This window comes from Coregonus clupeaformis, chromosome 1 (assembly GCF_020615455.1).
Source record: "Coregonus clupeaformis isolate EN_2021a chromosome 1, ASM2061545v1, whole genome shotgun sequence".
NCBI lineage: Eukaryota > Metazoa > Chordata > Actinopteri > Salmoniformes > Salmonidae > Coregonus > Coregonus clupeaformis.
Window position 1 is genome coordinate 27,580,553 of NC_059192.1, and position 16,443 is coordinate 27,596,995.

General features: G+C 43.3%; 1 protein-coding gene across 1 annotated transcript in view; it reads left to right on the forward strand.

Moving 5' to 3' along the window:
* Positions 1-2,739: 2,739 nt before the first annotated feature.
* The window catches only part of LOC121571963 (mitogen-activated protein kinase kinase kinase kinase 3), a 71,114-nt gene continuing 57,410 nt past the window's right edge, over positions 2,740-16,443 (forward strand). The window contains 1 exon segment of the mRNA XM_041883837.2: positions 2,740-2,965. Coding sequence (XP_041739771.2) covers positions 2,870-2,965 — 96 coding nt within the window. The 5' untranslated portion in view covers positions 2,740-2,869.

Consider the following 16,443-nt stretch of genomic DNA (forward strand, 5'->3'; position numbering starts at 1 on the left):
TCCCAGCCTTGTGCAGGTCTACAATTTTATCCCTGATGTCCTTACACAGCTCTCTGGTCTTGGCCATTGTGGAGAGGTAGGAGTCTGTTTGATTGAGTGTGTGGACAGGTGTCTTTTATACAGGTAACGAGTTCAAACAGGTGCAGTTAATACAGGTAATGAGTGGAGAACAGGAGGGCTTCTTAAAGAAAAAAAAACAGGTCTGTGAGAGCCGGAATTCTTACTGGTTGGTAGGTGATCAAATACTTATGTCATGCAATAAAATGCAAATGAATTACTTAAAAATTATACAATGTGAGTTTCTGGATTTTTGTTTTAGATTCCGTCTCTCACAGTTGAAGTGTACCTATGATAAAAATTACAGACCTCTACATGCTTTGTAAGTAGGAAAACCTGCAAAATCGGCAGTGTATCAAATACTTGTTCTCCCCACTGTATATACACACACACACACACACACACTACATGACCAAAAGTATGTGGACACCTACTTGTCGAACATCTCATTCCAAAATCATGCTCATTAATATGGAGTTGGTCCCCCCTTTGCTGCTATAACAGTCTCCACTCTTCTGGGAAGGATTTCCACTAGAACATTGCTGCAGGCACTTGATTCCATTCAGCCACAAGAGCATTAGTGAGGCAGTCAGCGTTCCAATTCATCCCGAATGTGTTCGATGCGGTTGAGGTCAGGACTCTGTGCAGGCCAGTCAAGTTCTTCCACACCAATCTCGACAAACCATTTCTGTATGGACCTCGCTTTGTGCATAGGGGTATTGTCATGCTGAAACAGGAAAGGGTCTTCCCCAAACTGTTGCCACAAAGTTGGAAGCACAGAACCGTCTAGAATGTCATTGTATGCTGTAGTGTTAAGATTTCCCTTCACTGGAACTAAGGGGCCTAGCCCGAACCATGAAAAACAGCCCCAGACCATTATTCCTCCTCCATCAAACCTTACAGTTGGCACTATGCATTCGGACAGGTAGCGTTCTCCTGGCATCTGCCAAACACGGATTCGTCCATTGGACTGGCAGATGGTAAAGCGTAATACATCACTCCAGATAACGCGTTTCCACTGCTTCAGAGTCCGATGGCGGCGAGCTTTAAACTACTCCAGCCGACACTTGGCATTGAGCATGGTGATCTTAGGCTTGTGTGCGGCTGCTCGGCCATGGAAACCCATTTCATGAAGCTCCCGACGAACAGTTATTGTGCTGGCGTTGCTTCACACACAACAAATTAAGAACACCTTCCTAATAGAGTTGCACCCCATCAATTTTGTATGATATGTTACGAATTACAATGTGTGATATGTTACGAATTGCAATTCGTCAAAAATATGTTACGAATTTGCAAAACGTGTGATATGTTATCAATTCCAATTTGTTGTGGCTAACGTTTTTGGGGGGAAGCGATCTCAATATACTTTAAAATGACTCAAATTAAATCCAAACTATGTAGAAATGATAATGGACCTCTGTTCATACCGTTTCTTGACTGTCCAGCTCACTAATAATCACTAGACAGTCGGGGGACATCAAATATTCAAAAAACAATGGATAGAGCACAATTTTTTTGCACATTTTGACTGCAAGGAAATATTACATTTTACATTTTAGTCATTTAGCAGACACTCTTATCCAGAGCGACTTACAGTTTGTGAGTGCATACATTATTTTTTTATTTTTCATACTGGCCCCCTGTGGGAATTGAACCCACAACCCTGGCGTTGCAAACACCATGTTCTACCAACTGAGCTACATCCCTGCCGGCCATTCCCTCCCCTACCCTGGGCCAATTGTGCGCCGCCCCATGGGTCTCCCGGTCGCGGCCGGCTACGACAGAGCCTGGATTCGAACCAGGATCTCTAGTGGCACAGCTAGCACTGCATCGCATTAGACCACTGCGCCACTCGGGAGACAATGTGTATATAACACATTTTCAGTGCGGCCCTCCGGGGCAAAATGAGTTCGACACCCCTGCATTAGAGGTTGACTGATTTCCCCTTCCAATCTTCCTTGGGAGACTTCCTCCTTGAAACATCTTGACTGGGGGTTGAGTGGGGAAAGATTGACAGATTGCACCAGTTGGCCCAGCTCTTCTTGCGTAACCAACACATGTGACACACACACACAAACCATCAAGAGGCTAATAAAAGTACCCGGCCTTGGACTAACACTATTTAACACCCCCTATAGAGGACAATAATGACATTTCCTGCTCATCTCCCCTTCAACTATTCACTCCATCCCTCGTCACCAAAACCAATGTATAGACTTTTCTATGATCAATTGAGTAATAGTAGTAGTGATTGATTTAGCAATGCAGTTGAACAAGACTTTTGAATACATAAACATGGGGGTTCGGTTAAATGTAAAAAGTAAATAATTAAAAGCTAGCCAGTTTTGTGGACAAATCGTATAGGTTTCCTGTCGAAATCACTCTCAAAAGCCCTGCCATAAAGGCATTCAGAAATAACTCAAGCATACGCACCACATAGCCTACATAGCCTAAAAATAAATAAAAGCCAAGTAGTTTGGAGTTTGGGGCCCATATCATTATCTTCAGCCAATAACCCGTTTCATTCCATCTTTATCTTGGTCTTGGTCTTTATTGTTAGTCAGGCATCTGCCAGACTGCCACGGCACTGTAAAGCTGCTGGACACTTCCTCCCAGCCTGCTTTTTTTTATGGAGAATGTAAACTACATTTTTGCGCATGCCCATTAAGCATTGGAAGCCATGTTGAAGTTTCAGTGGAGGTTGGCTGTGATTTTCTGACGCTGTATGTTTCAAGGTTTGTTTTCGTCGATTTTTAGTATTGGTGACGTTCAACCATACCAGTTGGAACCATAAATCGGAGTTCTAAAGATGAATTCCAGCGTCGACCTATCCAGGCGCAATCCGCAGGAGGATTTCGAGCTAATTCAGCGGATAGGAAGCGGCACATACGGAGATGTCTACAAGGTAACTGCAGCAATAGCAACCAATAGCTAACTTGCTTAGCTATTTTGATACATTCTTACAATAAAACAACACGCACGTTACATTCATTGTTACGACGCAGAGTATTCAAATTTACCTAATGTCACACTAGAAAGCATACTACGGGGTTGACACTAAAAACCTGTCGCTCAAATGCTGGTGAGTACCTTTGCTTAGAGCGGTGGAAGGTACCTGGCCAGAATTTCATATCGCAATAGCTCTCAACAGATAATCCCTCTCTTGTTCTGTTTTGATCAACAGAATTACACAGCCCGTCGCCACCCTTGGTCATTGGGGGGCTTTGTTACAATGTTGCGTGCCTGTTTGTGACAGTGTCGTCTTTATGTTATGGTAGAATATCCCCGAAGGATTCAGTCTGGTTCCACACAACAGACAAGGCCCAACGCCTATAGGCGCAATCGGGCAGCAAGGGAAAGCTATGAATATTCCATTTAATTTTAGCCCTAAAAACAGTACATTGGATCTTATTTAATGAACTCAGTGATAGTTTTGCTGTTTTGGGACTTTACAATACAGTTGATGTACAATACAGTTGATGGTGTCATTACTGTCTTTCCTTTGTTGATTAAACCATTCACTCCTACTTGTTATAAATTAACCACAATATTGTGGTATTTCATTGTGGGAGGCAATGACAATCATTACAGATTAAATTGTCAAACACTGATTTATTATGCAGATTCAGTCAAATAAACAACTGGAATATTTAGCAATTTGTCTAGCTAGTATAATCTTCACTTCACCCAGAGTAGGGTAATTAACAGTCTTGTTGACATGATGCAGCTAGTGTAGGGATGGGAAACTCCAGTCCTCAGGGGCTGGATTGGTGTCACACTTTTTCCCCTGCCCCAGCTAACACACCTGACTCCAATAATCAACTAATCATGTTCTTCAGTTTAGAATGCAATTAGTTTAATCAGCTGTTTGCTAGAGATGGAGAAAAAGTGACACTACTCTGGCCCCCGAGGACTGGAGTTGCCCATCCCTAGTGGTTTGTCTAAGTATTTAGAGTATTGGATGACAGTTCATTGGATTAAAAGGAATTTGAAGAAGGGCTACAATGTGAAGACTTCAAAGTATTTGTTTACAGACTATGACCCTGACAAATGTAGCCCACAGACAGAGACATTTTAGCGTAATGACATTTGGCGCGCTATGCTTTTAAGAATGCAATTGTTTTCCCCCTTGATCATAGTGAATGCATGTGAAATGTGCATGGCACAGCTGGGAAGGCATGGTCTGGAATGCAGTGGTCCTGACTTCCTGTGTGTGTGCGTGTGACTGTGTGTGCGATCCATTGTTTAAGACTGATCCTTTAAAAGGAAGAGGTAGAGTAGAAAGCCTGGTCAGACCCTCAGCTGGATGTGTTCACAATTGTACCTTGCAGAACTGTCCGCAGTGGCCATCCTGTTTGGACCAGGATTGTTCTGTTTTCTTCTAGTTTGCTCATTAAAACTGTTGGACTTAAGCCCAAACTCAGTTTCGGCTATCTTCAGGGATGTTCCTTGTCTTTTTGTATCTATTGTACCAGTGTAATGTTCAGTACACAAGCATTTCGCTACACCCGCAATAACATCTGCTTAACACGTGTATGTGACCAATACAATTAGATTTGAGTAACAGCCTAATATGTTTTACCTTGGATTATCAAGAAAACACAACACACACTAAAACATACTGAGCCAAGCATTTCTCCTTCCATAAGGTAATGAAGTTGCTCATACAGCCTCAGTGTGGTGCGCCACTGTACTTAATAAATTGCGTAGTGTGCCGATTAGACCAGTGCTAGGTGTGGACAATGGGGAGAGAATCAGGAGATATGACAGGGTGGTGATATCTGCCTCCCGTCCCAATAAGAATGTGTTTGTTGTGGGCTACAGTGCGTCACTGTTGTTGTCTTGTCAGCTGTGTCGGACAGATAGCCGTGCTTCTCTTTCGAAATGATGTCACCTCAGTGTTATTGTCAATTCCATTCGTTAAGATGTTATAAAACATGCATTAATTAGTGTTTAATCCAAGGCTACCCTCCCCCCATAACAGCATTCCTATATTTGAATAATGAGGCAGTAATATCATCCTAGACTGCTGTGTTTTACTGCCCTGGTTCCATGCTTACTGTTTCTGTTTCGGAGGTCAGAAGTTCAGTAAGGTTTTTTTTGGGTTGGATTGGGAGCAGGACATTATAAGGTTGGCAGTGTAGACCATTTTAGTTTGTTCTATGCAGGTTAAGTAGGCCTGTTGTCTGTGAATGACAGGGTTAGCAGATGAGACACAGCAGGGGATTGTTTTCTTTGGGTTCCTCAGGAGTTTAGCATTTCCTTCTTTTCGGCGCATGTGCCTCTATTCACACACTGTTCTGACGTAGCGTCCACTTGTGAAGTGTGGGATATGAAACTTCACAGCCCAGTACAAGACTGCGAAGAGGGGGTTTTAGTTAGGCCATTCATTGTGAAGTGCTGTCAAAGAGTCTGCTGAATGCTGTCCATGTGCTGACCACTGAGCTGTCTGATTGGGTAAGTGTTCATGTGTTGTCCTATGTTATCAGTGCATGGTCCATGCTTTAATAAATCCTCAGTCTTAACTTGACTCTGCATATTGTTCTGGCCTTCCAATAGGTGATTCCATAGGTCTAGCAGCTGGTTTAGGATCTAGATATTAAGCCTGAACAAGCATTAGGAAGGAGAGAAACTAGAAACATGTCTCTAGCGCGCATGCACAGACAGCTCATTCCCTCCTGCCGCACACACTGAGACCAAGCTAGCATCTGCATGTTCCTGTCTTGCTTGTCAGATAGCATTTGTCTCCAGCCCTTAAGTGTTCTCTGTGGGGTGTGTGTTGGTGGGAGGACAGATCACCTGTTCATTTTCAGGGTCTACATATTTTTTTTACATTTTTAGTCATTTAGCAGACGCTCTTATCCAGAGCGACTTACAGGAGCAATTAGGGTTAAGTGCCTTGCTCAAGGGCACATCGACAGATTTTTCACCTAGTCGGCTTGGGGATTAGAACCAGCAACCTTTCAGTTACTGGCACAACGCTCTTAACCACTAAGCTACCTGCCGCCCTAAAGTCTAGTCTAGGGCTAGGAGGCCTATATGGCGGTGTTAAAGAGAAGGTGGTGCCAGGCCGGGGATATGGCTTTTAAGTGCAAATGTGATTCATTTAGTTAAAAGTGCAATTGTTGGGCCCTTTTTATTTATTTCCATTCAGGTTATGTTTATTGTTTGGCTCGTACACATTTGAGGTCCAATGACTGACTGTTGCGTGGTTGGTTTCTGTTTCTATGGCCTGGCTCAGTAGCAGGGAGGGGGAAAGTTCAGTGACCCAGTTTTCCCAGGATAAGCCTGGATTTTAAGGCTGTCTGCCTGGGCTGATAGAGGGAGCCAAACTTGCAGCCTGGATTTGAACCCTATACGGAATGAGCTCACAGACGCTGGGCATCATGGCTCTCGGTCCAATGGTGCCCACAATCACGAGATCCAATGACTTAAACCTTAATACTTACTGACACAGTTTATTGAAAGCTCACAGCCACAGATATGGATGTAGGCCTAGATCTAGATACTCAGCCCAGTGCAGTTCCACATTTGAATGGCAATATTCATATTTATTCTGTAGAGAGAGACCAAGAGAAAGAGGGTAAGCCAAATGCCTCACCGTTATTAAATTCAGTACGCTATACAGTGAGGGAAAAAAGTATTTGATCCCCTGCTGATTTTGTACGTTTGCCCACTGACAAAGACATGATCAGTCTATAATTTTAATGGTAGGTTTATTTGAACAGTGAGAGACAGAATAACAACAAAACATCCAGAAAAACGCATGTCAAAAATGTTATAAATTGATTTGCATTTTAATGAGGGAAATAAGTATTTGACCCCCTCTCAATCAAAAAGATTTCTGGCTCCCAGGTGTCTTTTATACAGGTAACGAGCTGAGATTAGGAGCACACTCTTAAAGGGAGTGCTCCTAATCTCAGCATGTTACCTGAATAAAAGACACCTGTCCACAGAAGCAATCAATCAGATTCCAAACTCTCCACCATGGCCAAGACCAAAGAGCTCTCCAATGATGTCAGGGTCAAGATTGTAGACCTACACAAGGCTGGAATGGGCTACAAGACCATCGTCAAGCAGCTTGGTGAGAAGGTGACAACAGTTGGTGCGATTATTCGCAAATGGAAGAAACACAAAAGAACTGTCAATTTCCCTCGGCCTGGGGCTCCATGCAAGATCTCAAGAGAACGGTGAGGAATCAGCCCAGAACTACACGGGAGGATCTTGTCAATGATCTCAAGGCAGCTGGGACCATAGTCACCAAGAAAACAATTGGTATCACACTACGCCGTGAAGGACAGAAATCCTGTAGCGCCCGCAAGGTCCCCCTGCTCAAGAAAGCACATATACAGGCCCGTCTGAAGTTTGCCAATGAACATCTGAATGATTCAGAGGAGAACTGGGTGAAAGTGTTGTGGTCAGATGAGACCAAAATCGAGCTCTTTGGCATCAACTCAACTCGCCATGTTTGGTGGAGGAGGAATGCTGCCTATGACCCCAAGAACACCATCCCCACCGTCAAACATGGAGGTGGAAACATTATGCTTTGGGGGTGTTTTTCTGCTAAGGGGACAGGACAACTTCACCGCATCAAAGGGACGATGGACGGGGCCATGTACCATCAAATCTTGGGTGAGAACCTCCTTCCCTCAGCCAGGGCATTGAAAATGGGTGGTGGATGAGTATTACAGCATGACAATGACCCAAAACACACGGCCAAGGCAACAAAGGAGTGGCTCAAGAAGAAGCACATTAAGGTCCTGGAGTGGCCTAGCCAGTCTCCAGACCTTAATCCCATAGAAAATCTGTGGAGGGAGCTGAAGGTTCGAGTTGCCAAACGTCAGCCTCGAAACCTTAATGACTTGGAGAAGATCTGCAATGAGGAGTGGGACAAAATCCCTCCTGAGATGTGTGCAAACCTGGTGGCCAACTACAAGAAACGTCTGACCTCTGTGATTGCCAACATGGGTTTTTCCACCAAGTACTAAATCATGTTTTGCAGAGGGGTCAAATACTTATTTCCCTCATTAAAATGCAAATCAATTGATAACATTTTTGACATGCGTTTTTCTGAAATTTTGTTGTTGTTATTCTGTCTCTCACTGTTCAAATAAACCTACCATCAAATACTTTTTTCCCTCACTGTATGTTCGCCATGTGTTCACTGCCCAGCATGGCGGTGCTCATGGCGTCGAGCCTCCCACACAAAGCACCATGTTAAGTACCATCATACCTTGAGTCATCACTGGAAATGCACCACCAGTGGAGGGCCAGACATCTACAAGAGGGAGAGAGCTAGAAAGGGAGGGAGGGAAGTGGATTTTAATCCAAGGATTATCCTAGGCCTACTACTACACACCTATCCAGCCAACAGTAGGGTTAAGTTAACCTATCAATGGAAAGGCTCACAGTCTACAAAGGCTTACATAACCTATAGGTCTTATATGTGTCTTGCGTCTTCAAGTGACTCATTAGCCAGGGACAAGTGGTAGCAGGCCTCTGCTGTGCAGAAAGATTAGGCCTATGTTTGCAACATAGCTATGTCTTTGATTACAGATGGCCCACAGACTGAAGTTTGTGTTCTCACTCTGCCTTCAACAGAGGGGTGCTTGTTCCTCTGGCGTCTGGGTGTAAACCTGGTATGCTGGGTGCGGATCAGGAAGTCTGAGCTGTAGCTTAAAGTCCCAGTGCAGTCAAAAACGTGATTGTCCTGTGTTTTATATACACAGTTTATTAGGTACGCCCATCTAGTACCGGGCCGGACACCCCTTTGCCTCCAGAACAGCCTGAATTCTTCAAGGTGTCGGAAACATTCCACAGGGATGTTGGTTCATGCTGACGCAATGGCATCACGCAGTTGCTGCAGATTGGATGGCGGTACATTATGCTGATGGCATCACGCAGTTGCTGCAGATTGGATGGCAGTACATTATGCTGCGAAACAACAGCCCGTTCCATCTCATCCCAAAGATGCTGTATTGGGTTGAGGTCTGGGGACTACGCAGGCCAATCAAGTAAACTGAACTCGCTGTCATGTTCCAGGTGATGTTTTTCCACTCCTCAATTGTCTATTGTTGGTGATCGCGTGCCCACTGGAGCCGCTTCTTGTTGTTTTTAGCTGATAGGAGTGGAACCCGGTGTGGTCGTCTGCTGCAATAGCCCATCCATGACAAGGATCGATGAGTTGTGCGTTCCAAGATGCCGTTCTGTATACCACTGTTGTACTACGCCGTTATTTGTTCTGGATCTGGCGCTCCTAGCACCAACGATTATACCATGCTCAAAGTCACTTGTTTTGCCCATTCTAACGTTTAATCTAACAGTAGCTGACGGCCTCGATGCCTGTCTGCTTTGTATAGCAAGCCACGGCCACATGACTCACTGTCTGTAGGAGTGATCCATTTTCGTGAACGGGGTGGTGTACTTAATAAACTGGCCGGTGAGTGTATATTTCCACATTGAGGTTGGAATATGAAATTATGAAAATGCCCTTTTAGTGTAAGAGCTGTTTGAAAAGATTGCCTGAAATTTCAGCCTGTTTTGGTGGAATGGAGACATTACCAGGCGGTACATTAATTGATCGACCAATAATCGAGTCCCAAACCTCTCTGCCAATAACTACTGGTTTTCAGTTTTCCCCTTCCCACTCAGACCACTCCCAGACAGTCCTAGCAAAATTCTTGCTTGAGAAACTGCTCTTTGCTAAGAAGCTATTTTAGTTGATAAAAAAAAAAAAAAACATTTTAATTGAAAACAATCACAGTAAGGTTCTTAATTGTTACCCAGAAATGCATTAGGCATTTTCAGGTGATATGCGCTCATAGCCCACCAACAGAGCTCAGCAAATGAACCTGTGAGTTTAGATCACAGAAACCTTTGAGACCACAGGAGGTTGGTGGCACCTTAATTCGGGAGAAGGGGCTTGTTGTAATGATTGGAAGGAATAAGTGGAATGGTATCAAATACATCAAACACATGGTTGCCAGGTGTTTGATGCCATTGCATTTGCTCCGTTCCGGCCATTATTATGAGCCTTCCTCCCCTCAGCAGCCTCCTGTGTTTGAGACACAGGACACACACACACCTTTCGCACCTAATTGAGTCTCTTCTCTCTCCCCCTCTCGAATGAGTGTGCTGTGTTTGATGTCTTGCTACACTTTCAGATTTGGCATTCACGCTCATGGGATCTATAGATTTAGGTCTAGGCTGGCAGTTAGCGTGCCTTCCAACATTGGCCTCCACTATAGCCTCTGCAGTCCTCTGCTCTGTCCAGCTAGGCCCATGTCTACTTTGTAGCCCTCACACAGCTCACTCTGCCTGGAGTGTCGGCCTGCTGCTTTCTTTCCCTTACAAAAGGTGTCTCCTTTTCCATATGGTAAATGCCTGGTTTTCCATGAACAAAGTTCCCAGTTTTCCATGTACCACATTGTGCTCCTTTTTTCCATCCCATGATGTCCCTGCACTCCACAAGCTTCATGAATATTGCAGCGCTGCAGTCCTAAAGCTGGTCCCCGATCACAGCTAGTCAGCTGTAATGCTACAACGGCCACCTCTATATTCAGAATAGACCCACTGCCGGGAAAAGGCAAGTTGGTTTCTGCAGTCTACATCAGTGTTCAGTGTATCTAGAGTACATTCCTGTCTATCTCCGCATCAATGATATGTGGCTTAGTGTAGATCTAGCTGGCTGTCCGTTGAGATTCTAATATTGATGAGAACTTGTCAGTCCCTTGTCTGTTGAAGTAGTTTTTTTGTAATCCTCTTTGTTTTTCTCTTTGTGCCTTGTCTTGTCCTCCCATGGGTGTATGGTGGGCTCTCTGTCTTTCCCTGTCTCGCTCTATCCCTCTCGATCTTTCTCTTTCTGTCATTGCCTCTCTGTGGTGACATCAGAACTAAAGCCTTTTAAGTCAGCCTGCCAACTATTCTGGGATGGTGGAGTCGTATAGTGCAGGGTTCGTATATATGAATATGGCTTTGTTCATTATGCTCAGTGAGCCCTCAGTGTTTGTCTGAATCTGAAGGCTGGTGAATCTAATAAGGCAGATGTTCCATGACTGGCTTCAGCTCAAAATAAGGGCCTTTATGAGAGGTTATAAATAATGTCACATGGCTTCTGTGGATGTCAGTCTTCATACTTTCTCCCACACTGTTTTATCTGTTCCTAGTTGTTCTGGTGTATTCCCATCCTGTCTGATCTTTATAAGTTTTCTGTCCCAGTTTGAAATAGGCTATTCTGACTATGTCGTCTAGGGGGTCTGTCTGTGTCCAGACGGGGTGTTCATCCATATAATTAGAATTGCGGGTCTCTGTCCAGACTGGGTCTATAGGCTCCTGCACCTAGCTGTCAGATCTCATTTAGTCTCTCTCAGGTTCCATCAGATCGTCTTTTACAGACACCATGTTTATCATTCTCATCCTCTTATATCCATGCTGTTACTGCAACGTCAAGGCTGCATTTGACTGTCCTGACTCCTGCATACAGGTGTCTTTCCAGAAGTGTGTCCCTCAGTGATGGAGGCTTCATGGTTTCAGTCCAGGAACAGGGTGGTGAATAGTAAATACTAGTGAGATGCAGCTTAACTTACTGTAAGGGTGACCCAGAAAATTGAATGTTTAGTGACAGCCTATGAACAAATTTACAAACCTGGAACAGATGTAGTCTCAGACCATTATGCTATATGATATAGTATAGTTTTCATTACTTTTTGACAGCAGATATTATATGATGTACTCTGACCCCCTTTGATTAGATGGAGATAAGTTTACTCTGTTAGAGTTCCTTGGCTGCCATGTCACTTGGCACAGACAGGCATTGTGGGTGTATCGATGGGAGGGGTGCATGATTAATCAAATTAAGTGGTTTTGCACCTCTAAAGTCATCTCTCTGTAAAGGAAATGGTTTATGATGGGGGGGTCGATACAGTTATATATAATATCGGCCAAAAATAATATATTGATATTTGACTCCCAAGTATCAATGTTTTATTTTTTGCTACTGTAGGTAGCGTTAGCGTCGGCTTTACCTGCGCCAAAACGCTGTTATTTTTCATCCTATAGCTTGATCTCCATCTTTTTAAATAGTGAGCCAACATTTTTTTATATTTTACTTCCCTGACTGTTCAAAACTAGTTTTCTCATGCTCTCTTGTCTCTCTGCAGCAGACATATAGTAAGCAATATGTTTGGAACATCAAATCGCAATATCGAATCGCAATACATAGAATCGCGAGAGTCTTGAGAACCGCAATACATATCGTATCAGCACCCAAGTATCGTGATAATATTGTATTGTGAGGTCCCTGGCAATTCCCAGCCCTATAAGACCGTTTTTTTTTTTTTTTAAGGAACTCAGTCCGGCTTTCAACTTACTCTTGAAAGGTGCAATTTCGAAATTGGGTAGTGCATCATCAGTTTTCCTCTTGTCATGTCAGTCAGTCATTGCATACCTTAGAGAGCTATTTATAAATTGTCAGAAATGTCCAGATCAACTAGCCCATGTCAGCTAATGTTTTTTTTAGATAGGTTTTTTTAGCCCATAGATTTTGTTGTAATATTTGAGTCACTCAAATATCACATGAATACACATTAGACATGGCAAAATGTATTGAATTGCAGGAAATAAGCTTTAAACCTGCAAAATTCTCTCCACCAACAAGAGGGGTGTGAACAGTTTGTGTCATGAACAGTGCTTGTGCCCATATAAATAATGGCGGCGTGTGTGCGCACGGGATGTTCCGCAATGCTGGAAGGGGGGCCTGAGTGAAAAAGCTTGGGAGCCCCTGCTATAAGAAACCTGCCACATGTATGTGGACACCCCTTCAAATTAGTGGATTCAGCTATTTCAGCCACACCCGTTGCTAACAGGTGTATAAAATCGAGCACACAGCCATTCAATCTCCATAGACAAACAGTGGCAGTAGAATGGCCTGTACTGAAGAGCTCAGTGACTTTCAACGTGGCACCGTCATAGGATGCCACCTTTCCTACATGTCAGTTCATCAAATTTCTGCCCTGCTAGAGCTGCCCCGGTCAACTGTAAGTGCTGTTATTGTGAAGTGGAAACGTCTAGGAGCAACAACGGCTCAGCAGAGTGCGTAGCGCGTAAAAATAGTCTGTCTTCGATTGCAACACTCACTACCGAGTTCCAAACTGCCTCTGGAAGCAACGTCAGCACAATAACTGTTCGTCGAAAGCATCATGAAATGGGTTGACATGACCGAGCAGCCACACACAAGCCTAAGATCCCCATGCACAAGCCAACCGTCGGCTGGAGTGGTGTAAAGTTTGCCGCCATTGGACTCTGGAGCAGTGGAAACGCGTTCTCTGGAGTGTAGAATCACGCTTCACTCAGACAGACGAATCTGGGTTTGGCAGATGCCAGGAGAACGCTACCTGCCCGAATACGTAGTGCCAAATGTAAAGTTTGGTGGAATGTAAAATAAGGGTCTGGGGCTGTTTTTCATAGTTCAGGCTAGGCCCCTTAGTTCCAGTGAAGGGAAATCTTAATGCTACAGCATACAATGACATTCTAGACGATTCTGTGCTTCCAACTTTTGACAACAGTTTGGGGAAGGCCCTTTCCTGTATCAGCATGACAATGCCCCCGTGCACAAAGTGAGGTTCATACAGCAATTGTTTGTTGAGGTCTGTGTGTAAGAACTTGACTGGCCTGCACAGAGCCCTGACCTCAACCCCGTCGAACACCTTTGGGATGAATTGGAACGCCGACTGCGAGCCAGGCCTAATCGCCCAACATCAGTGCCCGACCTCACTAATGCTCTTGTGGCTGAATGGAAGCAAGTCCCCGCAGTAATGTTCCAACATCTAGTGGAAAGCCTTCCCAGAAGAGTGGAGGCTGTTATACATTTTACATTTTAGTCATTTAGCAGACGCTCTTATCCAGAGCGACTTACAGTTAGTGAGTGCATAATTTTTTTTTTTCATGTATATTTTATAGCAGGGACCAACTCCATATTAATGCCCATGAGCAGGTGTCCACATACTTTTGGTTGTGTTGTGTACATGCCTGGTATAGCAAGGATACAGTCTATACCACAGGAGGTTGGTGGCACCTTAATTAGGGAGACGGGGTTTGTGGTAATGATTGGAGCGGAATTAGTGGAATGGTATCAAATACATCAAACGCATGGTTTCCAGGTGTTTGATACCATTCCAGTTGCTCTGTTCCAGACATTATTATGAGCTGTCCTCCCTTCAGCAGCCTCCACTGGTCTATACTGTAGTTATGGAAAAGGAGTACAATATACTGTACTTTGTTATAGGAAGGATATACCCCAACAGGCTCAAACCAGGTACCAGGATTTAAAGTAAACAACCAGTGTTGATGAAGGTGACGGTGAAGCCTCACTCAACTAAGGAGTTGAATCTGTAGCAATAGAGAGGGGATGAGCAGAGAGAACTGACTCTGCTGTCTGCAGTTTGTGCAGACTGTAAAAGCCAGAGCTCTGTAGAGGAAATGCATCCTTTAAACACTGTTTTTCCACCCAACATTCTGAGGCCACATACTTTCTTAATTATTTGTAATATATTATTACTCCTGCCACACTATTTCTAACACCACCATCCTACTAATATCACTAATATTGTGCATATTTTTTTCAGTGTCTTTCTCCTTGTCTGATGATGACCATTAGCCTATGTTATCATGTTATGATCATGTGTTGACTTTATTTATGGTTATAGTGTCATAGTTTAAGAATAGGAAGTAGGTCTATAGTGAATAGCCTAAAGATGTGTTATTTGTATGTCAAAATATTGGGGTATTTCTAGTATTCCAACCGGCCTCACAAACGCAGACCACATGTAACCACGCCAGCCCAGGACCTCCACATCCGGCTTCTTCACCTGCGGGATCGTCTGAGACCAGCCACCCAGACAGCTGATGAAACTGAGGAGTATTTCTGTCTGTAATAAAGCCCTTTTGTGGGGAAAAACGTATTCTGATTGGCTGGGCCTGGCGCCCCTGCCCAGTCATGTGAAATCCATAGATTAGGGCCTAATGAATTTATTTCAATTGACTGATTTGCATATATGAACTGTAACTCAGCAAAATCGTTGGAAAATGTTGCGCTTTATATTTTTGTTCAATATAGTTAGGGATGGGCATTTGACTTTTTTGGGGTGTTCAAGTACTCACAATTTTTTTTCGATTAGTCGAATAAAAAATCAGCTATTTTTTTAACAAGGGTGGCACTGGAAAAAGATATGTGCGCATTTAACTATATGCCAACAGTGAACAACAATGCCTAATTTATCATAAGAATTACAGATAACGGAACCTAATTGCTAAATTGCCGCATATATTCAGTCATATATTCAGTCAATAAAAAAAAGTGTAATTTAAGATTAATTTATTGAAACTGTAATATCAATTGAGTATAGTATATCGTGGAACACAATATTGAAAAAGGTAGTAACCTCAGCAGTGTGGCGCTTGCTTGTAGAAGCCTATGGCTGTGCAATGGCATAGACTTGTTTTGTTAATTTAGCAGACAAGACGCTCATATTTCCCAAGTCTTTATCACAGTCAAGACACCTATTTTCTAGTAAAAAACATTATGTAATATAACAGAATAGTGCGAAATGATTAAATTCTGGAACAGTTATTCTCTAAGAGTGACAATTTGAAACGGGGCTCAATTTGGCAAGTTGAAAGACAAAGGTTACAAACCAGAATCTATCTTTTCGATATACAGACATTCGATTTAGTTTATTATGCCTATTCTTTGGAATTTTCTAAATGGATTAACTATTCTACATTGAACACTGCATGGCGATGAATTATAACGAGGACATTTGTTTGGTGAGTAGGCCTAGGCTTAATGATTCTGATGAAAATATGCTCTTTGTCTTTATCAAACTAATGTTTTTGCATATTTTCAGCGTGGAACCTTTATGTTTAGGTGGGTAATAGCCTAGACCAGTGGTTCACACATTTTTTATAGTCCCGTACCCCTTCAAACATTCAACCTCCAGCTGCGCACCAGGGTCAGCGCATTCTCAAATGTTGTTTTTTGCCATCATTGTAAGCCTGCCACACACACTATACAATACATTTATTAAACATAAGTATGAGTCTGAGTTTTTGTCACAACCCGGCTCGTGGGAAGTGACAAAGAGCTCTTATAGGACCAGGGCACAAATAATAATAATCCATAATTTAGCTCTTTATTTAGCCGTCTTACATATAAAACCTTATTTGTTCATCAACAATTGTGAATAACTCACCACAGGTTAATGAGAAGGGTGTGCTTGAAAGGATGCACATGACTGCAATGTTGGGTTGTATTGGAGAGAGTCTGTCTTAAATCATTTTCTACACACAGTCTGTGCCTGTATTTAGTTTTCATGCTAGTGAGGGCCG